The 24861-nt window shown below is 40.3% G+C and overlaps 1 protein-coding gene across 2 annotated transcripts in view; it reads right to left on the bottom strand.

The window, feature by feature from the left end:
* Positions 1-12399, bottom strand: part of DCLK2 (doublecortin like kinase 2) — a 94581-nt gene extending 82182 nt beyond the window's left edge. For both annotated transcript variants that reach the window (XM_050895408.1, XM_050895407.1), the window contains exon 1: positions 11958-12399. In XM_050895408.1, the coding sequence (XP_050751365.1) occupies positions 11958-12378 (421 nt within the window). In that variant the 5' untranslated portion in view covers positions 12379-12399. The remainder of the gene's footprint in view (positions 1-11957) is intronic.
* Positions 12400-24861: the final 12462 nt, after the last annotated feature.

Here is a 24861-nt window from a genome sequence, read left to right on the forward strand (position 1 = left end):
TTTAACTCTGGGTTATTTCTGTAACCCACATCCTTGGGGTCTGTCCTGGTTTCGGCTGGGATAGAGTTAATTTTCTTCTTACTAGCTGGTGCAGCGCTGTGTTTTGGATTTAGTCTGAGAATAATGTTGATAACACTCTGATGTTTTAGTTGTTGCTAAGTAGCGTTTATCTTAAGTCAAGGATTTTTCTGTTTCCCATGCTCTGCCAGCAAGCAGGTGTGCAAGAAGCTGGGAGGGAGCATAGCTGGGGCAGCTGACCTGAACTAGCCAAAGGGGTATTCCATACCATGGAATGTCATGCCCAGTATATAAACAGGGGGGAGTTGGCCAGGAGGGGCAGATCGCTGCTCAGGCATCGGTCAGCGTGTGGTGAGCAATTGCATTGTGCATCACTTGTCTTTTCTTGGGTTTTATTTCTCTTTTTTTTGTTATATTCCTTTTCATTACAGTTATTATTATTATATTATTATTCTTACTTAGTAGTATATTTTATTTTACTTTAGCTATTAAGCTGTTCTTATCTCAACCCACGAGTTGCACATTTTTTTTTTTCTTCCTCCTCCCCATCCCACTGGGAGGGGGGAGGGGGAAGCGGCTGCGTGGTGCTTAGTTGCTGGCCGCGGTTAAACCATGACAGGGTCTCACAAAATGACATCCAAAGACTTTCTCGAAGAGGCATAGTATTGCCAGAAGGATGAAAGGGAAGCATTCCAAACTGATGGAACACACCATTCCTCCAGGCAGAAGAGCCACCTATATCTTAAAAAGCTTAGCCTATTCTAAGATTAAAGCTACACGCTCAAGGTCACTGGTGGAACAAACCAAACTCACCTCCTACATACACAGCAAGAGAAGTAAAGAATACACATTGGACAGTATTGGACAACATGTCTACTGGACAGTATTGTAAAAGTTACAAAATGTATACCTATGTTTAGATACACACTAGAAAACTTTTAACCAATACTTTTACTTTCTGAACTCTAGTTTGGAGAGTTGATTTAGCTTAGAAGTTGTATAGCTTATTCTAAAAGCAAAATAGTAAACTACTTTCAAACCCCTGAAGAATTACTGTGATCTGAAAGACTTTTTCGTATTTCTTTTCCCATACCAATTACACTGCTTTTTAATTTATCTTGTATTTAGACCTTCCTGAAAGTTTACTTGCTGTATTTGAAAGAAAACAGATTATAATGAAGTGAACAGTGATTTTGTTTGGGAAGTCTGGCAGCCAGTTCTGCCTCCACAAACATCACTGGGACTGTACTCCACTGAGATACAAAGAAACAATTTGGTGTGAGGTTTTATGGATGCCACTGCCTTGCCTGTATTCTTCCTCTTCACTCATCTCCATCATTCCTCCTCATATTCATAGACCAAGTGGTGCACAAAACAGAAACCAATACAGACAAAAACAGACACCTCCTCTTCCCCAAAAAACGAACAAAGAAAAATGAGCTGTTTTCAGCCCATAAACTCCTTGAATGGGATTTCCACACAGCTGCATGCACACTAGCACTAATCTACAGGTAGGGGGAAAAAAAAAAAAATCCCACACAGTTTAAGAAAAACTGTGGTGGCCTAGAAGCTTATGCTGCCCCAGAACTACATGCTAAGTTGCAACAAGTCTCCAAGCAATCTGATTTAATCAGATCTGCTTTGAGCAAGACATTGGATGAGATAACCTCAGAAGGTCCCTTCCAAAGTAAATTATCCTGTGATTCTAAATAGGTGGACAGTTCTCTTTCAACAGCTGTTTTCAGAGACCTTTCACTCATCTATCCTGTTATTGTGAAATAACACGAGATATTCAAGTTTTGTTACAGCAGCTCAGCTGCAATAGAAAGCAAAGGCTTCCCTCTCTGCATCCTCTAACACTAGATTCAAAGGACTATGCTTATTTTCTGAACAATTTCTAACAAGCCATGAAGCTGTTTATCTCTGAACACAGTGCTGCCAAATAAGAAGCATCTCAAAGAAGCTGGTAGTTCTAATTCATACCAATAGATTTACTAACATTGTAACTGCTGATCATTTTGTTATTGTCCCCTCTACAACTAGTTTACTGTGTGACGTAGAACCCTGGCGTGGTTTAATCCCAGCTGGCAACTAAGCACCACACAGCTGCTTGCTCACTACCCCCCACAGTGGGATGGGGGAGAGAAAATCAGAAGGGTAAAAGTGAGAAAACTCGTGGGTTGAGATAAGAAGCTTAATAGGTAAAGCAAAAGACATGCACGCAAGCAAAATAAGATAAGGAATTCATTCACTACTTCCCATGGGCAGGCAGGTGTTCAGCCATCTCCAGGAAAGCAGGTCTCCATCACGCGTAACGGTTACTTGGGAAGACAAATGCCATCACTCCGAACGTCCCCTCCTTCCTTCTTCTTCCCCCAGCTTTTATTGCTGAGCATGACATCATATGGTATGGAATATCCCTTTGGTCAGCTGGGGTCAGCTGTCCCAGCTGTGTCCCCTCCCAGCTTCTTGTGCACCCTCAGCCTACTCACTGGTGGGGCGGTGTGAGGACTAGAAAAGGCCTTGACTCTGTGCAAGCACTGCTCAGCAATAATGAAAACATCTCTGTATTATCAACACTGTTTTCAGCACAAATCCAAAACATAGCCCCATACTAGCTCCTATGAAGAAAATTAACTCTATCCCAGCCAAAACCAGCACATACCCTTAGGACAATTTTTTCCATGATTACATGCTAAATTTTTTATGGATGCATCTAGCACGTGACTTTGTTTCTTGTGTGTGCGTGTTGGTTAAGAATGCTAATTGTTATTTCCTCCTACAAAAAATGAACAGAAGGTAATATAGTCATTATTCTGGGTGCATAATATTAGGCATTCAACTTTGGAAAGTCCCTGACCACTTGCTTTGAAGTTTATTGATTTGCATAAGAATTTGGTAATGTTTTCTGATAATAATTTATATATAAATAAATCTGACAGCATCCTATGCATGAGACTACCTTTCTAAACACACTGAATGCCCTTAGCATCTCAAAGATTTTACATAAGCTTCAGTACATGAAGTCACCTGTCACTTCAGCGTAACCTCTTCAGTACAGCCTGTCCAGCTGTGTGCAAAAGAGTTAAATAAACTCTAGCAATCAGCACAAGGTACCTCAAAACTCACCATCATTGAGCATGTTTGGAATTATCCTTTCAAACTCAAAAAGAATGCACTTTCTAGACCATGAAAAAACCAACAAACGCACACAAGACAATTCAAAGTTAAACCTCAGGGCTGAAGCTTAAATTAACAAAGTTAAAAAAAAAAAACAACACAAAACCCCCCTCAAAATTAAGGCTATTCAGAAATGGGCTCTCCAACTTGAAATAAATTAATTGCTTTACATAAAGAAGTACAGGTAGAGAACAGAACATCCCTTTGCTAGAGGATTTACCGTAGAAGAGTCTCAATATGGTATGCTAGCTTTGTCTTTTATGGACACGTATCATAACAGAATAGCTTCTTTATACTATCATGGGATGTGATCTACTATCTGACAGAGCTGTACTACAACACCCTTTAGGACAGCAGAAATTGTCCTGTTATAAAATTTTCAGTCAGTATTAATCCAAAAGGATCTTTATTTCTTTAAAACAGCAGTGTAAAACTCTTTGCCTTCTACTAGTTCCCTTGCTTGATGCATGAATAAAATAATTTCTTGATTATCTGAATAGGTTGCAATACCCATTTGCCACAGATTTCTTCTTATTATTTCTTTTCCTTTAAGCAGAGGCCTTAGTTTTCCTTTTCTGATGAAAAAAAAATAGGAAGTGCTTTCAATTTAAAACAATGTAATACCTGAAAAGAACAAATTTCAAATAACTTGTTTCAACTGCATTTAGCCAAGCCTTAAGTCGAAGCACAAACTATTTCAACTTAAAAAAAAAAAAAAAAAAAAAAGTATCTGGCAAAACTGATTGCAAAATTTCCTATCATTGGCAGGTACAGGAACGACTAATTACTTGAGAACTGTAGTATATTACGGATTGTTTAGTGTTTTAAATTCCATGCCTGCTTTCTTATACCAGTCACATAAACTAAATTTAGTAACACAGGTTTTACATGGAAAACAGATTTTCCTACTACACCTGCAAGGCAGGCACATATGGCAGGATAAGAGCAAGGACTGTAAGTGAGAAAACACATACACTGAGTGACTTGCTCGGTTCATGACTTAAAAGATAAAGGATGAAGTTTGTACTCTATTGCAATTACTACTTAAACTTCTAATGATTTCACCGCAGCCAGCACTTCACCCACAGTTTCTAAGTTCTATTGAGAACCTTGCAAAATACCGAAAAGACACTAGAAACAGAATATAATTAGAAAACCAATTGCTGCTTTCTGCACAAAGAATGGTTTTCTAGGAATGAGTTAAACATTGATTTATTTGGTTTAACAGGGGTATATGATTGATTATTCAATGGAAGCAAACATTTAAGGGAGAAAAAAATGGCAGGGGTAAGTTAAATCACACCTATAAAGTTCACTACAGGAAACTTTCCTACAGAATGGTGTATTCAAAAAGCATGCCTAAGAAAACACCACTCCTTGATGAGCAGACATTAATTTTTGAACACTGTGCTAGCGTTTAAATTGTTATTTTAGCCATCCTTCAAAGTAGAAAATGCATTTATATATGTCTGTCTGGAAGAAACATCAAGTCATTTGTAAGAGTATTATCTCTTTTTTACTTTATATTTTGTAGGTAAAAACCTGAAAGTGTAATGTTATATATAATATTTGCTCACAGCTTTAACGTATGACCTGATTTTAAATCTGCTTGGGATCAATTCATGTATAAATACACACTTCTGATAATCTCCACACTCTCCCAGAAAACCAATATTTGTAAAATGTAACATACAGTACTTCATTTTTTGAAGGTTTAAACCAAGCAATTTGATTTCAAACATTGTTAACAAAATAACAGAAAACTTTACAGTTAAAATCACATACATAAGTTTCGCTGTTTCACTAAATGCCTTGAATGAGATTTTTCATGTGTCTAACCTAAATACATACCATCTCAATCACTAAGAAAATCTTTTCTGAGACTTCAGTGGCATTTAGACCAGGCTGTAGCTTTTTTTTGTCATTTGTGCATCTACCAGCCCTAGAAAGTTGACACAACTCCACAAATAGGCATAAACAATACTTCAAATATTTACATTGCTGACTTCGATATGGTCAATTTTATGGTTTGAAGGCCCACCTTCCATTTATAGTCTTGAAAGATTTTAAAGCTAATGCATACTAGCCTTAACTGGCACATAGTCACAGCAGTTACATTACTGGAAATAAGTACCATGCCTTTCGCTTACAACATTAGCATTAACGTGAATCAGCTCCTTAGTTTTTAGACCAGATCGTGAAGTTAGTCACTAATATTACATTGAGATTTGCAGGTGAAGAAGTAAACTATAGACCAATGAAGTAGAAAGATCTATTAAGCAATACTATCTTCTTTTTTTTTTAAATGCAGAAAAAAATGCAAGAATTACAGACGTAGGTTACAGCTGGGACTCTGAACCCAGCCAAACTATTCTACAGCAGAAAGCTTAACCAGGCTGCAGAGCAGTTTTGGCAGAAGCATGAAACCTCCTTATAAGTTGGCATTATAATTTCAACAGAGCATATGTGCCTTCCATCCGACGCTTCATGACAGTACCCAGAGCAATCTAAAAGTGTCAATTCTTCCAGGAAGAAATCCTGCTACCACCTAAATTCCTCAAATGGGGCATATGCTCACTTAAAAGGAGTAACATCTAATGATATTTTGGGTCACAATATAATCAACAAATGGAGTAAGTTTACTTCTAATTCTCTATGTCTTATTAACATTAGCAAAACAACTAGAAGACATGAAACTTCGCCTATTAACAACAAAACATTACCCGCCTCTAAACAATTTACCTGTACCGCATTAATAATCAGATGCACTATCCATGAAGCAAGACCTGTGTGTGTGTGCTGTGTGTATACAGTTTAAGCACACTGTAGAAGGATTCTAGTTTCAGAGCACTAACAGTCTAAACACAATACTCGTCATTCCCTCACGACAGTAAAATACAGATGATGAACACAGAACGGGTAAAAGAGAAAACAAGACTACATTGGTCAATCTGACTGATAAATAGCCATAGACCATCAGTTGCCTAAATACTGTTTTGCTTACTTAAAAACTCATCTACAAAGGTTTTCTTTTGCCATCTGTTTCTTCAACACTGTTATTCACAGGAAATGTGTCTAGCTCACCTTTCAAGACATAAATGCAGGGATAAAGAAAGTAGGGTGTATGTGAACTCTCCAAAATTCAGCCATGCAATTTTAGGTACTGATAGGAAAAGAAGGATGTATCTTGTCCTTTTGTATCACAAGTGTACATCACTTGCAACTATGTGCAGTTTTGAGGAAACACAGCTGCCCGACCACTTGGGGTTCTTCACAAGTTTTGTGAGTTGAAGCACAGTGCTAGGCATTTAAGAAATAGCCTAGAAACATTCAGACTTTTTGTCCTTAAAAACAGAGACTACTAAAGAAAGGCTTGTACATATTTCATTTTCCTTAGCATTAGGTTAAAAACCAACTGTGGATATGTCATGCAGTGGGTAATGTAAGGAAGAAATTAAGTATACAACACTCAAAAATCCTGAATTGGGATATTTGAAACAAAAGTCTCTGAACAAGGTTTTCTGGCTTGCTTTTTGCAAGGTATTAACAAGCACTAACTACTATTTCCTAGGAGCCACATAAAGCATCATGTTTTTAAATGACACACTGCATAACAGAGAATGATATAGCTGACACAGGTAAAAACACCCCTACAGAAAGAAAAATGTTAGTTTCCATATTTTTTAAGCATGTGTTCCCCTACGAACCACATAGGACAGGGCAGGTTTCTAGGTACATTTCATTTATCCATCTGACATTCCTCAGCTTCTTTTGGTGGAACTCATTAGTTTCAAGGGTGTCAAAAGCTGCTTATTCAGTACAGCACAGTAGTTATGAGGGCTACTAACCTTCTAACTTTAGGAATCACACGAGAGTACCTTTTTTGTGTTCTGTAACACAAAGCCAAGCAATTTCCAGAACGGTATATTTACGGTGTGTATAAAAGGACTGATCTAAAAATAAAACAACCCCTTTTATGAAGGATTAGGTTATTTAGATCTCTTTTTCCTTCCTTTCTTTCACAGAACTTCCTTCCTCACCAGTTTCTTACAATTTCTTCACTTTCACGTCACCTCCAATAACCCTGTATAAGTCATGAACTTTCCTCATCTACAGCATTTAAGTTCCCCATGCACCTTTTAAAACCTGAGATGACAACCAGGATTTTAGCAGATGACTAACTGCTCCTAGTTCTCTCTTGACTTTATTGAGTTAGGAGGTTCAGACGACAGCTTCCTACAAGCTTTCACAGAATCACAGAACAGTTGAGGTTGGAAAGGACCCCTGGAGGTCATCTGGTCCAACCCCCTGCTCAGGCAGGGTAAAAGCTTTCAAGAAGACAGTTAAGGCCACCTGGTATCAAACCTGCCTAATACCACATGCCTCCTCCACAGTAAGTAAATAACTCTTTTCAGGTAAATTACATTTCTCCTGTCCCTGAAACTAGGAGATGCACAGTGGTGGAACTATTTTACTTTGCTTGGATGGGAAGTTAACTAACAATTACATCCGTATTTCACATCCACACCCCATTGCTCCAGGACTGCGTATGATGAACACATCATACAGTGATTTGAACATATATTTGGAAGCATACACTTTTAATGTTTTTTAATCCTTCTTTTATTCTTCCTTTTTACCCTTCTTTGTTAAACCTGCTACATTTGCCTCTTTTTAAAGCATTACAGCTTTTGGCTTTAGCACAGGACGGTAATCATACCTTTTGGAAGAAGCAAAAATACAAACTGCCTACTTGGTGTTACCATCTGCTTGCCCTGACAAGAGAAAAGATATTCTTGACCTAATACAACAGTGTGCATCGACTAGAATCACAGGTACTTAAGCAGGATTAAAATGTAATATGCAGTAACAATAACAATGATCTAAGGCAGAAAATACTTGGATTGTTCAATAGCTCATTTCAAAAACATTCTTTTACTCTGTATTAGCGTGGCAGAGCCCATTTCTCTCAAGCAGATATTGTCCTGTGCTGCATGTCCTAGCCATGCATAAGGACTGCCCTGCTCAGAACCTTCCCACCTCCTGCCCAAAGACTTCCCTACAGATGCCTGTTGATTGTCTGCACCACTGTGCAGACAAAACTACTGACATTTTATAAAGGACTGTATTAATTAAGCACTGCAGTTGAAAGAACAAAGACTCTTAGCAATGCTTCCTTACCTAGGGAACTAGAAAAATGCCCTATCGCATGCCAAATCAACATAACTTTTCTTGCCAGGAATAGAGTCTACACTTGGTTTCCCCTCCCAAATCCAACAATATCTCCCAACTTTGCAGCAGACCTTAACAATCAGGATTCTCCATGTCTTTCACTACCAAGACAATGAAAGCACAGGACAGCGAGACAGAGCATGACTGACATCAATGTAAAACACAAACCTCAGCACTAAAGAACTACACAGTTCTTACTATTACCATTGTGTCATGCTTTAGGAAGCTTACATTTTTAAAGAAAACTGAAGGATTTAGACAAACACTTAATTAGTTAACTTTGGTAGAGAATAAAAATGAAACTATTATTCCATTATTGCTATTGAAGGAAAAATATAAAATTACACATGGAATCTCCTATTCAAAAGTAAAAAGTAGTGTAATGTCTGATACTAAAGCTGAAAGAAAGAAAACTATAAGAAAGTCATAGTATTCCTAACCCCCATCCCTTCTCTGGATCTGTCTGCTCAAACAAGATCAGGAGCAGACAATGAAATTCTTTACTCTTCCCATTCTAAGAAAGCAATGGAAACTGTCAAACTCATGAGCCATAATTTTCCCAATCTACAAGGGCTGGGAATAGAAATTATATTTGCCTAAGGCTGGTCCAGCATAACATGCTTTTTTTACTGTCATATCCAGTTAATAAAAGCAATATGCTTAAAATGGAGCTTGTCATTTTTTGACTAATAAACGTGATCCAGTCAAATTTTTAACTGACTCAACCTGTAACAGTAATATTTGAAATCTACATTTCTGTAGATTCTGTAGTCTGTGCATTAGCTATCTTCCTCTTAAAATGATAAACAGTAAAACAGATTGCCAAATACAGCCAAATCCCAAAAAGCATTCATCAGTGACTCAATTCAGCTAGTTTGGACTATTATGATAGAGAATTTGATACTGCCAGCTTTTAAACCTCAGACAGATATTAACCTGATAAATGGTGAGTAGGCCTTAAAGAGCTTGCCTGCACTGGGGCACATCAATGTCCAAGAGCTACACACACAGGCTTGAGCTGAGGGAGGTTTAATGCAGATCTTGCTAGCTTGGCAAGGGTGGCTGAGCACTCACCTTCTGCTCACTTGATAGAGCTGCCACTACTGAACCTGAGCTGCTGAGATTCCATGTACCAGTTCAACAACACTGATTATGTGCAAACAGACTAGTCAATTAGGTATTGCATCAAGGACCCATGTTCGGTCTGGTGTTCAGCCTGCAGCTGGCATGCACAACAGCACTTTAATTTTATTTTCCTTTCTGAAAATTAAAAAGCAATACAACAAAACACCATTCAAAACTACTTCTGGTGCTACTGCAGTTCACCAATGTTCAAGTATTTATTCTAGAGCAGAAATACAAGCTTATTGTGCTGGAACTACAAGAAATAAAGAAAATAAAAACAAATCAGATCCTCTGCCAGCATCTCAAGAACAAAACAGCTGGCAAAGAGCTCAGATAATTTCAAGGAATTCACTACTTTTTTGCTTTCTTCCCGCCCCTGTATATGCTTTCCTTTCTCTGTATGGTGATTAGACTTACACTGGTAAAGTTTTTGGCATGCTAATTGGAGAACATACTAATCCAATTATGATGCTACAGGATTTTCTTAAGATTCTCAAGAGTTGTATTGGTGATGGACAGATGACTAAGTAATTTGGACTTTTTTTTCTCCTTTTATTTTACTGAGAAATCATGGAAGTGGCATTTCAGTTGTGACATTTGTTTTGCTTTATTCTTCCAGTGAAGAGCAATGACAAAGGTCACTCTTTCAATGAGTATTTGAAGAGACAGGAAGTAAGTTTTTGCTTTCAGTTATTAACTTAAATAGAATTATGAGAGTATATACTGCATTTATACTGTTGTCCAGCAAGTCATTTTGTCTGTTTTGTTTTAAGCCATAAAAACTTAAGATCATTCTTTCTACAACATTTCAAGTCACCCTAAGTTATCATTAGTTTATCCAATTTTTGCTTCATCTCCTTTCCCTACCATCCCCACACCAGCATCTCATTTTTTTTTTTAGCTATCTCTAAATTAATCACCGAATCACAGAAAAGTTTTTGGTTGATTTCACATTTATTTTATTACCAGAGAGTCGGCATTTCACTCTACAATCATTTCACATTTCCTCTGACTGTGGAACAGCCTTATGGTAGATCACATGACGGGGAAAGTCCTCAGGCACTATGTTACTATTATAAAGTGCACTTTCATTCATAACTTTTTTTGAGTGAGACCCCCCTTGATGCAGCAAGTGATGTAGCCTCTCCCTCTTGCATGTTCTGGAGTGGCTGGTCCCTAACTCCCAGTGCCTGTACTGCTGGATTATAGAAAGATCTTCAGGTTCCCTTTCTCATCAAATTCTCCAGGTGTGATTCAGCATTGCTTTGAAAAGGGAAGTTTCCAAATCAAAGCTTAAAGGATACACAGCTGAAAGCCTAAAAAGGAGCAGGCACTAGAAGACCTACAAATTGTACTTCTTCATTAATGCAAATCAGCTACCCCTGGCATATAGAGTCACTGGGTGGAAGACTGCAGTGGTTGATGTATTAGGTACCTGAGGAGAAGCATCCAGTGTAAATTGATTATGAACCTCACAGTGTGCACAACATAATCAATACATTTGAAAGGCTGATTCATGTAATGCTGAGTTTAAACTGTATTTTAAGACATCATGAGAGAACATGGGGGGATTCTGCTCCTTGTTCTGGTAATTGTCATTCCCTACAAAAAAAAGAGGCATATGTTTCATTCAGGAAAAAGTACTTCTGGCCCCATTTTGAGACATAGGCAAGTGCTGCTCTGCTCAGATTTGCAAGGTCTACATAACCTTAGCAGCCAAGCCTCATTATCAAAAGCTACTTAGGGACAATTCTGAAAAGCATTTGATTTTACAAAATGCCTTTGGAAGTCAGACAAGGTAGATAATTCCCTCCATAAATATGGACTCTGATCACATTTGAAAATAGCACTTTACACTTGTTTGTTTTAATAAGTGGTAAGGTATAAATATCCCTTTTCACAGCACAGGGGCTTTCTCTCTGAAAGCTTAAGCCACTGTGAGGCATCAATGACAGTGTAATAACTGTTAGAGAAGTAAATTACAGCATTTCCCTCTCTTACAAATGGTGATGACTGAAAGGTAGCCAAGAACTTTACTATAGTCCTCGTAGATGAAAAGAGTACCTGCTGCTTAACTACCATTAGAGTCAACCCCCACACATGCAGACAGCTCTCGTCTGGCTGATGGGAGAAGTGGACGGTCCACACTAGGAAAATGAGGCCTACCACACAGCAGCAGGTAACCGCGGCCCAGTTGCCCTCAGGGGCTTCATCGCTGCCGATTTTCAGCAAGGCAACCTCTCTCAGCTTTGATCAGGGTAGCAAGAGGAAAGCCCACCCCAGGGAAAGCCTGCAACCCGCCAGCAGGCCCCATGCCACCTCTCGCTGGACCTCAACATGCCAGGGCAGAACCGCCCACAGCCTGCACTCTGCTTGCCCCTGGCCCACTAGAGCCCCCTCACCTTCCACCAGCTCATCCAGGCTGGTGAGCTTCTTGCTGCCATCGATAGTGTAGATGGTGCGGACACCCTGGGGCAGGTTCACGTTGTCCGACAGGGACCGGGTGAGCTCAACGAGGAGGGCATCGAAGGAGCGGAAGCGGTCGGTGGAGATGGCATACACCAAGCCCTTGAAGTACCTGTCCCCGTTGCGGTAGAAGCGGGCTTTGCGGGCTTTCTTCTCCGAGCTGAGCGCCTGCAGGGTCCGCGTCCGGTAGAGGCTGCAGTGGGCGCTGTGCGCCGGGCTGGGGATCAGCCCGTTGCCCCGCGTCCCCGCGCCGCCGCCGCCGCCGGAGCCGGTGCCGCCGCGGCGCGGCCCGGCGCGCTGCTGCCTCTTGTCCCGCTCCTCGAAGTGCTCCAGCTCGATGCTTCGGTTGCTCGCCATGGGGAGCTGCCTGCCTGCCCTCCCAGCTCCGCTGGGACCCAGGCCGGCTACGGGCTGCTAAGCCTGCCCCCGCGCTCGCAAGGGCTCCCGTCCCCTAATTCAGCATCGCGCCCGGCCTCTCTCGCCGGGAGGGCTGCGGGTGACCGCGGCGCCCGACCTGCCCCGCAATCGCAGCTCCAGCTGCCGCTAGCTCCGCCGTTAGCCGCTGCTCCGCCCGCAGTCGCGCACAAAAGCATCCCCCGGGCCCTAACTCGGCGCCTCCCGGCTACAGGCAATGCCGGGGAGGGTGCGAGCGCACGGCGGGAGGCTCGGGGGAGCCCCACGGCCGCGCCCCCGCGCCGTGCCCATGCAGGCTCGCACAATGCGGAGGACGCGGTGCGCGCAGGTCCCCTCCTCAGCCTTTTCTCTGCTGACTCCGCCGGAGAGGGGTGGTGGGGACGGAGCGCCTATTCCGCCAGCTCCCGGCCGGCTCCCGCTCTGCTCCCGGCGCGGGGGCACCAGGACCCCTGCGGCGCCAACGGCCGCCAGTCAGCGTGGGGAGCGGCGCAACCTGCCGGGTCCTCGGCGGGCAAGGGCGCTGCTAGCGCCCGCCTCAGAAAGCAAACAACCGCGGCGGATCCGGCGGGAGGAGCGAGCTGCGGCCCGGCCGCCGGCAGTGAAGCGGGAGGCGGGCGGGGCTGCTGCCGGGCCCTAGAGCCGGGCGGGCGGCGCGGCCGTTGGCGGGGCGTGGGGGGGGGGGGCGCTGCGCGGGCGGGCGGGAAGAGGGGCGGGGGCGGCGCCATCTCGGCTCGAGGCGGGCGCGGTGGCGCCGCTGTCCCCAACAGCGGCGGGGACGGGCGGTGAGCGCGGCGAGAGCCGCGTTGGTGGCGCGGCCGGCTTCTCGGCGGGGCTCAGGGGATGAAGCGAGAAGGGAGAGGGGTTCTAGGAAAGGAGAATGATTTTGGGGAAGCGGCTGTACCGCAGGAGCAGCTCTGTCCCTCTGGCGGCGGCTCTGGCGGGACCGGTCCATCGAACCACCGCCCCCTCAGGCGTACCAGCGGAGCTGTCTGCTGGCCCTCTCCTGGCCTTACTTTGGCTCCGTTACTAGGTTAAAACGCTAAAAATGCCTCTAGGGCTCCTTTCTCTATGGCCGCCTCCTTAAAATACATCCCTCAGGACAGAAAACTGCGCATCCCTATCATTTCCCTTTTTCATTTGTCAATGCTACCGCCATTGAGTTTCCCACCCTCTCTGAGGAACAAAATGAGCCCAACTGCTGTTCCCACGGTCTTAACCTCCTAAATGTGCTTTAGCCCACGGTTCACAGCTTCCCCAGGTAGCTTCTCAATGCTCCCTGGGTTGCTCAAGTCATATTCACTTTTGCTAGAAATGGCTGACAGATGCATTGAAATGGGTGCAATTTCAACTTTTTTTTCCAACTTATTTTCAACTACTACAGAATATATTTTCTTTTCTTGACATAATGAGTACATAAAAAATGTAAAAGGCATTTACAACTAGGTACAGGTTTTCACTTTTTTCAGATCTCTTGCTCTGAGAGATTCCAGTTGTGTTACATTATTACAGGTGGTCACAGTTTCTGCTCATTTGTCCTGGGCCCGTAAGAACCTTTGCCCATCCTTTTCCACACTACTTACTCAATTGGTGTCAGGAGGTGGTACTCGGGTTGACCCTCTGCATTGTATGTGTAACTGCTGCAGGTGGAGCTTCTCTATATGAAAATTAAATTAGTAACTGAAAGACGTATACAGGAGAGGATAGGTTTATGAAAGTCCTTTTCATGCTTAGGACAGAACTCTATTCAGTAGAGACATTCTACAAAGCTTAGGACATATGTTTTCTGTCTATTTGTACATACTGGGAAAGGGAAGAGATTTGGCTAAGAAGTTCTATCTATGTTTGGTTTTGTGTTTCAGCACTTTTTGAAAATATTGTTTGCCACACTTTCTATGGATTTATTATTTTTCACTTTTTGTACTTTGAAATACCAATAAAGTCAAGCACAATCTCACCATTATTACTGGGTTTATTACAAAGTAGATTAAACATCTAGCTACAATATTCCTAAAGACAATACATGGAAAACATCAGTGAATTTCACTCTTTCTTGAAGTGCCAACTTCTGTGATGCCTGGAAACCTCCACAAGCAAAAGGATGTGATAAACCATGGACCTGGATTATCTCCTCTGGTGGTAAAATCAACAGAAGGAACTGAACGAGGGGGGGAGTTTTGTTACAGTAGGGGCATGAATACACCTACTAAGTTCAAACTCACCTGTGTAACTTTGCTCCAAAGTGGATTGATCTCAGCTGTGAGGCTATATTTTTTCCAAATGGGCCCAATTGCATGGGCTTGTCTAGTCTTGGCAGAACAAGTCAAATTAGGTAGTTTAAACCTCAGCTGAAGGTTATTTCAACTAATCTTTTTCGATTTTCTCAGAAGAAGATCACAAATGCTCAGGGAAGTTTAGTCTCTCCCTTGTACATACCTTCTACCTCCTCCCAGCTGTTAACAATTCCCTACTATCCACAGTACAGTGCTCAACTATGTGTAGAGGATTCATGCAGACTAACATGTAATATATATATGAATTTAAAGTATTAACAGTATCAATGGCTGAATTTAGGTTGGAGAATTCAGTGTCAGGGTAGACATTTTATTGGTTTCGAGTTGTTTTGCTGGATGGTAGGATATGTCATGTGCAGGACTTGCTCTGACTTCTGAACTCTCTAGCTAGAGATGGGATGGGAGGAAAGGAATTTTATACAATCCCTACAGTAAAGTAAAACTAAAAGGGAATTCTCACATCTTTGACCAGGAAAATTCTCTCTCCTCCTCAAAGGGAATCCCCACTACAGAGAGGTTTTGAAGTCTCTACAGCCACAGTGTTTTATAGAGCATATAAACATGAAATTGACTTCTAGCCTGTAAAACTAAACTACTTCTATATTAAGAAGCTATTTACAGAGAGGTTGCGATTAGACCTGCATGTGTAACTGCCAAGGAAATTCCTGGTGACACCTCAAACATGTTCCTACAACTTGTGCTCTTCCTTTTTGGTTCTTTTCAGATGTTGTTTGTATTTTTAATAAGCTCTGTAAGTCCCCATTGGGAATGGTTCACAGTGCTTCTATTTGTATGTATGTGTCGTGGTTTAACCCCAGCCAGCAGCTAAGCACGATGCAGCTGCTCCCCTCTGCCCCCTCCCAGTGGGATGGGGAGGAGGACCAGGGAAAAAAAAGTAAAACTCGTGGCTTGAGATAAGAACAGTTTAATAACAAAAGTAAAATAAAATGTACTACTAATAATAAAAATATAATAATAATTGTAATTGTCCTGGTTTTGCTCAAAGCCCCATCCAACCCGGCCTTGAACACTTCCAGGGAGGGGGCATCCACAACCTCTCTGGGCAAACTGTTCCAGTGCCTCACCACCCTCACAGTGAAGAACTTCTTCCTTACATCTAATCTAAACCTACCCTCTTTCAGTTTAAAGCCATTACCCCTTGTCCTATCATTACCCCTTGTCCTATCAAGGAATAGGAAAAGATTCAAATAAGTCTTTCAAAGATCACTGCCAACAGTTATTTGTTATAGTGAATTACCAATATACTTAAAAATGGAAAATTAATTGTGCTTTCTGAGATAGCTACTGCAGCAGAGGTCTAAAGTTCACTGATGACCCGTACCTGATGAAATATAGAAAGTAGAGATGAAAACAACAATGAAACAATATGTATTTTGAAACAAATGATCTGCTCAAGGAATTTTTTAAAAATGTAATTATAATACAGTGGTTACTGAAATAAAGCCAACTACACAGAATTCTCTCATCTACACTGTTGTTCCTAGATTCCTTTTCCCACCCAGCTGGAGTTGCTGCCGTTGTTTGTGCTAATACAAATATCTGTGCAAATTTGATCTGGGGAATGATCTTGGTTGAATATTAACCCTGACCTCCAAAAATGGGATAGGGCAGGAAGGTAGGATAGCATATTTACCTAGCTTTGAGAACAAAGCCATTGTACAGTGTAGCTATATGCCAAGAGTATCAACTTTTTAGGCCTATGAAAAAGCAGGCAATAGAACAACTGCAGAGAATGAAGAGTAATAATTTTCCCAGTTGTTCTCTTCCAGTGCCACAATTGACTTCATTGGCTTCAGGGGCATTTTCATCCAAGGAATGATTTTTTGTAAAAAAAGGGAGAGTGTACAAATGACATCTTTTGATAATGTCAACAAGCTGCAAGAAAAGGTGAGGTAACACCTTGCATCAGAGCAGTTAATACAGCTGTTAGAAAAAGGACAAGCTTTTAAGCACACAAACCTCTTTCACATCCAAAAAAGAACCAATATATTTAGTACCATTTGGAAACAATTTTGCTCTAAGCAAAATTAATTAAGTAATTAATTATGTTAATCAAATTTGAGATCAGAGTGGCATATTAGCAAGAGAAAAGGCAGCAAGTTTACTAGCCTTGTGATACAGAGAGTAAAATAGATTATTATTGCCTGTGCGAGATAGAGGCACAACAAGGAACTGCCTGTAAGAAAAACATTATATCTAAAAAAACTCCCAATTTTATTGAGCTCTATGAATTTTAATACCTAGTAGAAATAGGGATTTTACTTCTTAGGTTTACTTTCTGGAGGAATCTTGTAACTCTCTTGAGGACTTTGAAAAGCATAATTAGTGCAGCAGAGAATGATGATGCTTTACAGAAATACCTTGAAGACTGGAGAAGTGGAATGAAATGTAGAAGTAAAAGTGTGAAGTCATGTATTTAGGGATTAATTTCTACTCCAAGGTGGAGACTCACCACTTGGAAACAACAGAAGGAAAGAAAGAGGGGAATGAACTCTTCATGAGAAGTTTTTTCTAAGTTGCAAAAAAGGCAAATGTAGCCTTTCACCTTCTTCACCTGAAGACTATTGGGTGCAGTATTCAATGAAAAAATGGTGCAGAGAGCCTCTTTCTGAATGAGCAATAGCTGAATGTAACCTATAGTTTTATAAAGAAGAATTAAATTTTAATTCTTTGCAGAGAGGAAGCAAGCTATTATTGCTGGTATATGTTGCTATATCTAGGGTGAGCACGGTCATGTCTGTGGGTGCGTATCTTGCTTTGGAAGCCTGTGTATGGTCTTACTCTTGTTGCTACTTTGTTGTGGAAGTCCTGGGTCATGGTGCTATTCACAGTAATAGACTTTGTAATAGACTTTGTAAAGTGTCAGAGCCTTTTCTTCTTTTGTACTGTACCAATACAGTGATGGACACGATCAAGAAGGGTTGCAGAAATGGCTGATGAGAATTTTATAACATTATCTAAAGATCTACCACCTAGCCAGCTACTGGGGGAGACTGAGTTGTATCCCCTTAGAGTGATCTCACCCTTTTTGTGCTAATATATGCTCTGTGCACATCACTGGAGACTCAGCTTAGAGCTCTAGTCACTTTTGTTAGAGAATTCTTGCATATAATGATAAGTGTTGTTTTGGAGCTGAGGGACCAAACCCAATCCTGCCCTTCTACGTTTGTGTGACTGCTCTAGTAATTATGGTATGAATATTTTTATGTGTTTTGTCAGATTTACTGGAGAATGGTATGCCACTGTTTTGTTCCTAATTACAAACAAAGGTTTTAGTTAACTTCAGCAAAATTATTCTGTCTGTTCATAGGCACAATACAAATGAAGTTCAGTCCTCTACAGAAAAGAGAAGGCAGTCATTTGGCTTTCATTTGATAAGAATCTTCTTGCTTTAATTTTTTAAAAGGAAATCAGATCCAGTTTTGTGAAATATTCCTTTAATCTTCACAGGCTCTTTCTGTATCAGTCATACTTTAGCTTGCATGTTTCAGTACTCTTTGTATCTTTGAAAAGAAATCTATACATTTGACTGCTTGTTGCCAGCAAAACCATTTACATTAGCAGCAGAATGATGTCTCTCAACTACTACAGCCAGCATGGTCGAAGCTTGTGCTGGAACTTTGCCAAATTGAACTTTTGGCCTTAATAAAATAATGAAGTGCTGCTTTGGAGCTTAATTATTGGCAGTAACGTTGTGAATATCACATTTCTTCTCTTCAGATGACTTAAATTGAGACTATTGCTATCTCTTGACTTCCTATTTTACTGTTTCCTTTAGGATCGCTCATCCTGGCAGGTCTGGGAGGAGGAAAAGATTCTGATTTATCAATAAATAAAGAAATCATGAGAGGTAAGTGGAGAAAATCTGGTGAGTTTCTTAGGTCCTGGTAGTGTGCATGGGCTAGAAAGTGAACAATTTGCTGCAAAACCAGTCAGGTTTCTTCCAGAAGGGGTAGTGGTCTGTGCTGCTTTGTAAAGAGCTGGAAATAATATAGAATTGAAGTAATTGAATACATATTATCAAGTGCAGCCAACTATTATTCTTGAGAAGGCAAAACCTTAAGCTAAATAATTTCAAGGTCAGTTGTGACTCAATTAGGAATAACTCTCAGTTACACTTCTAGCTGAGGAGCACAGGAGATCATGAGAAGCTAGCTGCTGACAAAAGTATGGCTATAGGCACGAAGTAACCTTGGGCTGTTCCAGAGTTTTCAATATATTTGCTGTGGCCTGAGTTTGGAACAAAAGTAACAATCCTGATTCTTCTTTTCCTTGTAAAAAAGTGAGATGCTAGCGTTTAATTCTAAATCAAGACTCCTCAGAGAACTGAAGGAGTCTGAATCCTATTTTCATGGTGAACTTCCTCAAATCTCAGAGATGGGAGATTTTATATGCAATATGACCCTTTGGTTCTGTAGAAGTAAGGAGAAGGAAACTGTGCCTGAAGTACTGAGTTTTATCCCTGCCTTATTTCTTTCCATAATGACAAGGGGCTAAGTGCCACATGTACACTGAAAGGATTTAGTCCTAAACTCATCGAGGTTACAGTCCAAAGTGCTTATCTTTGGTGTGCATGCAAATGGTAATTCATTGACTTCAAAAACTGTCTCGTGTTTGCAGATCAGGAACCAAAACACAACTGACAAACATAAGAGTTGCAATCAAGTTACCTGGGGAGGGTTTTCTGCTTACCATTAGATGTTTGATTTTATTTTTTTCCCCCCAAAATTAGAGAGTTCTTTAGTCACTCCTATGTTCTTCTCCTGCCATATACAGAAAATACTAAATGACTGGAGTACAGGGAAAACAAAAAACGTTCACTGCTACTCAGTTTTTTCAGTTACATACACACAGGTGTTCTACGTCTCTTCTTTCCCTCAGTGGTCTAAAAGTCACTGTGTCTAGGCTATCTGGTACAAGTTAGTGGTGAATTTTAAAGATGAGAAAAACCTATGGAAAAAAACCTTTCTAGGAACTTCTACTCTCTTCTAGGAGAGAACTCTTAGGAAATATGATAGCTCTTACAGGTTTTTATAAAAAAATGAAAGTTTTATTTTTTATATATATATTTTTATATATATATATATACACACACACATAGTTTCAGTGTGTGTACTACTTTATAGAACAGAAAACTGTAGCACCAGTAAACTAGTAGTTAGCCAGAGCAGATAACAGGGAATTAGGCTATTAATCTGCTTAACAAGGACATATGCCAAAGTAGTTTAAATTGTGCTAGTTTGTAATTCTATTCTTATATAAGAGGAATTCAAATTTAGCAAGACATGCAGGGGTAAAAAGAGTATAAGCATACTAGTTCATTCAAAGTCCAAATCAAAGTGCAGTAACTGTCCTATTTCAGTGTTTCAGCCATTAATATACGGGCTTATGGCCCAATGCAAGCTGGGTTTACACCAGCTGGGATGGTATATACTTGATTGGTGTGCAAACCTACATATTTCAACAGATTTTCCATCTGGTTTTCTGTTCTGTTGTCTGATCCTTTACTCGCAAATTGGTCATGAGAGTTAGCTGTTATACTAGGAAAATACTTCTAGTTCGGATTTTTAATTTTTCTTTTTTTAGAATTGGACACCTACGTTGCCCACTGACATTTTTGTTTTGAATAGCAAGAAAACAACTGTGCTGTAAACATCGTAGAACTTTTGCCGCTCTGCTGCTCATTTACTGTAGAGCATGAAATTCTCAGAGACTTCGTAACCTCTGAAATTGTAGGTCAATATTATTTGGCCTTGGAACATCTATTGCAAGAAAATGCTGTGGATTAAACCAGGAGAATAGAGGATTAATATTTAGTTTGTAAAGTATTTCTTATGTGAAAACTTTTGCAGATAAAAGGTCATAATCTTGTTCTTACTTGATTGATACTGGATTTATTTTACACCCCCACCCCTCCGGAAGATTTTTAAATTGGGGAAAAAAATGGTGGCACAAGCTTTGCACTGGATTGAAGATACGTGGGTAGGTAATGAAAGAGAAGCAGAGTGGTAATAGTTTCACAATAGCAGAAATATTCTCCATGTCTTGCTCCTTTGTCTAAAACAATGATAGTTCCTTGCTTTTCAGGTAAAATATGATTTAATCTGGACAGTGAAAATCTGTGCAGCTAAATGAAAATATAACTGTAGGCCATGCAGGTGTTCTGTATAAATTTAATCTTGTTAGCATGAATGACAACAGCAAGGTGAATGAAAACTAAGGGGGTGTGTGGAGTTTATACTCTAGTTGACAGCATATGCTGTTTTGTATTCACAACTATTGTTCACTGCAAGCTATACCAAACTAGTATACACATTGTAACAGATGCACAATCATGCCTTTATTTTGCTGCATAGGAATACACAGGATGGTATTTGATTATTACGATTCGTCACCAGTCTGAACTAAGCTGTTGAGTGGGTCTCGGATAGCTAGCCACCTGGCTGGAGGGGATAAACCGACCAATTTAGCAGCCCTTACATTACTCTGCACCAGAGGTGAAGCCTATAATGATTATTATTTTTAAAGAAGATTCAGAGGCCAGTACATCACAGAAGAATCAACCCCAAACGACCTTCTCCAGTCTGGCTGTCAGTTGTTAGCCTGTAAAATTCATTATTACAGCATGTTAAATACTGCTCAGCCAGTTGCTGAATGGTGAGGGTTTTGTCTGGATATGAGTAAAATACCATCTTCTGACAGCTGTATGTGTAGTCAGGGAAAGACGGGTTGTACTGATAATCGGTTTGGTCGGATTATTCTGTATGATGGCAGCACTGCCATCTTGTGGATAATTCGAGGATGTGGAGAATTTTTGCTTATTTATTTTAGAAATATGTTTTATATTTGTGTAGGTTAATATTTGTAGGAAGAAAATTTTGGTATTGTTATAAACAAGGAACAAATATGAAAAGAACATAATTTCCAATGCATGTTGGTTCTTTTGCTAATCATGTGTTTGTATCCCGTTACACAGCTTAGTCGTTTCTTCCTTTTTCGTTGCTTTTCTTAAGTTAAGGATTGTATTTGCTACCTATGGCATTTAACAGTAGCAAAAAGGGAAACTTAAATCTCATTTTCTGGACTACAATTCTTTGTCTATTAGGAAAAAACCAACAAAACCCGCCAGAAAAACAGAACAAACAAAAAACCCCTATTGTCTTAAAGATTCCTTTTAGAACAGATTGCTTGACTGTTGTATCTTTGTATCTCTGTCACTGAGGAGTACTGTGTGACCTATTGCTGTCATGCTCATCTTCAGTCCTGTTGTGGATTAGGCTGGTTCACAACAAATTATTGGACATTTAACTGAGAGCTAGGAAGGGTTGTGAGAAGAGATTATGCACAACTGTAGAGATCTCTAGCTCACAAATTGGATCTAGCTAGCCTTATCTCAGACTGTGTGCTGTTATGTACTGAAAATAAATAGGTGTTTTGTGTTGTGTAAGTCTCTGATCGTCCAAAAAAAAAAAAAGGCATGGGGAAAGGCTATTTGGGGATGTAGACATCAACATAACTCACTAAACTTGATTAATCTAGACCTATTTCTATGGGCAACTCAGAAAAATAACGTTTGGAAGATGTCAGGTGACTTCTTGTTGCTTTATTGCTATTGCACAAATATGCTGGCTCTAGTTGAGAGTAATGAGCTGTAAGAGGTGCTCTCCGAACACATCACAGAATCATAGAATGGTTTGGGTTGGAAGGGACCTTTAAAGGTCATCTAGTCCAACCCCCCCCCTGCAATGAGCGGGGACATCTTCAACTAGATCAGGGGTGTGTGTATATATATAAAGATGTATAGTACCCAAAACATTTACCTTTAGAGCAGGCCAGACAGAAGAAGGGAGGAAGAAAGAACATCTTATCTTCCCTTTAGGAAAGGGAATTAGTACAGCAATATCGTGTGGTGAGACTCATAGAGCTAGAACTCATATCTCCTTTTTCCTAGACCCCTTTCATCTTCACAGTTTTACATATTGTGAACTATTTACAGTGGCAGCAGACCAATAGGAAAACAAAACAAGTGAGTGGGTCCTTATTTAGAAATCATATCACATACAGCAAGTTAAGTGAACAACTGAATGGAAATAGTATTTAAGCATTACTAGGACAAAAAAGTTAATGATTTGCACCATTGAAGAGAGGGCTATGTGTCAAGACGAAGCTCTCCATGAGAGGACTGAAAAGTGGTATGAAGTCATTAGAATACAGCTATTTTATGGGTTGAAGCTGAAGAATGTGTTGATGTTTTTATGGCATTTTGTGAATACTGTATGCCCAAATATAACAACAACAAATATTTTGAGACTGGATGGTACAATGTGAAGAATGGGGACGATAAACTTTGCACGTCTTAAGTACTAATACTTTACTGTGGGTGTCAAGTACCTCAGGGTGTTTCTGTTGAACATATCAGAATGCTTAGTTGGTACCCAGACAGGAAAACAGAACAAAATGCCTGGGGTGAACTAAAGGTAGTCCTGAAAAGCAGAAAAGAATAAAGTAGAAATGGCATCAGAGTACATCCTAGCACCCAGAATTTGAAATACCTGGGATGAAATAAGGCTGTAAGTAAAAAAGATGACTGTAAATCTTTCATTCAATTGAAAACAGTTTTGCCTTGTTTATGATTTATTCCTGCTGTTTCTAATTAAGTGTGACTCTCTTTTGGAAAAACAAACAAACAAAAAACCCCATAAAGCAAAACCCAAAAAACAAAACAAAAAACCCCACCCTAAAACCCAGCCTAGCATGAATCATTATGTTCAGTTTTGGTCACAGTTCTTGAAGGGAAAACTTGCAGCCCAGCCCAATCCAGTCAGTCAAGTCAGTCCAGTACTGAATGACTGCAGTAGATGTTCTGGGTATGTCCTATGTCCATTCCCTCTGTCCAATCTTTACTGACCAACTACTTCAGGGAAAGGTACCCTCATTTGGCTATGAGTATCCACAGAGAGAGATTTCATAGCTAATACAGACAACTTGTTTCCACAATACTTTTTCCTGTTAATTTACCCATGTGGATGAACTCTAAGAATAAAAGAATTGAAAGCTATTCTTTGGAAGGGTAAAAAAGCAGCTCTGAAGTCCGGTTAAAATAAAAAAAAACCCAAACCTTTCTCTGACAGCTGAAGCTAGCAAACATGCAGACTCACCCTTGCAGGCTATTGCTCCTTGGGCTGTTTTTCCTCTGACGGAAAGCAGAGGGCAAATAAGTATTGAAAAAAAATAATGCACAAAGGATGTTAATAGTTTCTTTTGAATGAGGCCCCAGAGGCAGTGGCACAAGGTAGCTGTTTCTGCAAAGGAGCCAGAGGTATGTTGCCGGAGAAACATCCCTGTGTGTCTTGTTCCTCTTCTCAAAGGAAACAGAGCTTGTGTGTGTTTTTTAAAAACATACAAAGGCTCTGACAGGTTCTGTCAGTTTTACCTCTGGTGCTTTAAGCTGCTACTTCCCCATCTGTCTTTGTCTCTGAAGAAGGTTACTTTTCCTGTCAGCTCTTCAGCTCCCTCTGTTCCCTACCTAAGGTATGAGCTGTGGTATTGGGTTTGCTGGTGAATTAATCAACTACAGCAGACTGAACTGTGACATTCGAGTAGTTTTACAGATTTGCTTTTCTTGATTGTTACTGGGGAATAGCTTTTCATAGAAAGGAAGATGTAGGTGATGGTAACTGTTTAATCAAGTGCACCCAAGTTCAAAAGATCATATGTTAAAAGACATGATGACCTGTAATTGATCTTTAGCTGTAAATGGGGAAGAACTCCACAGATCCCAAACTTCTTTTTCATCTCACCAAAAGTGGGTTTTGTGGTTTAGTTTTGTGGTTAAATAGTTTGTTGAACCTCTAAGAGAAAATAAATCTGAAGAAACAAGCAGTACTGAAATAGAAGGCTAAAAAAAGCAAAGAACCAAAAGAATTAAAGAAATTACTACCTGGTTCTTAGGTAATGGTACTGTAGTTAGTATATAAAAATGGCAACTTACATTAACTTTTCTAAAAATGCATTTGGAAGAAGGTTAAAATAATTAAATTAACGTAAAAAATGTTGTAGTTGCAAGGATTTAAGAATCCCACGCAAAAGTTGCAGAGAAAGCAGCAACAAAACA

The sequence above is a fragment of the Gymnogyps californianus genome, chromosome 4 (assembly GCF_018139145.2).
Source record: "Gymnogyps californianus isolate 813 chromosome 4, ASM1813914v2, whole genome shotgun sequence".
Taxonomy (NCBI): Eukaryota; Metazoa; Chordata; class Aves; order Accipitriformes; family Cathartidae; genus Gymnogyps; species Gymnogyps californianus.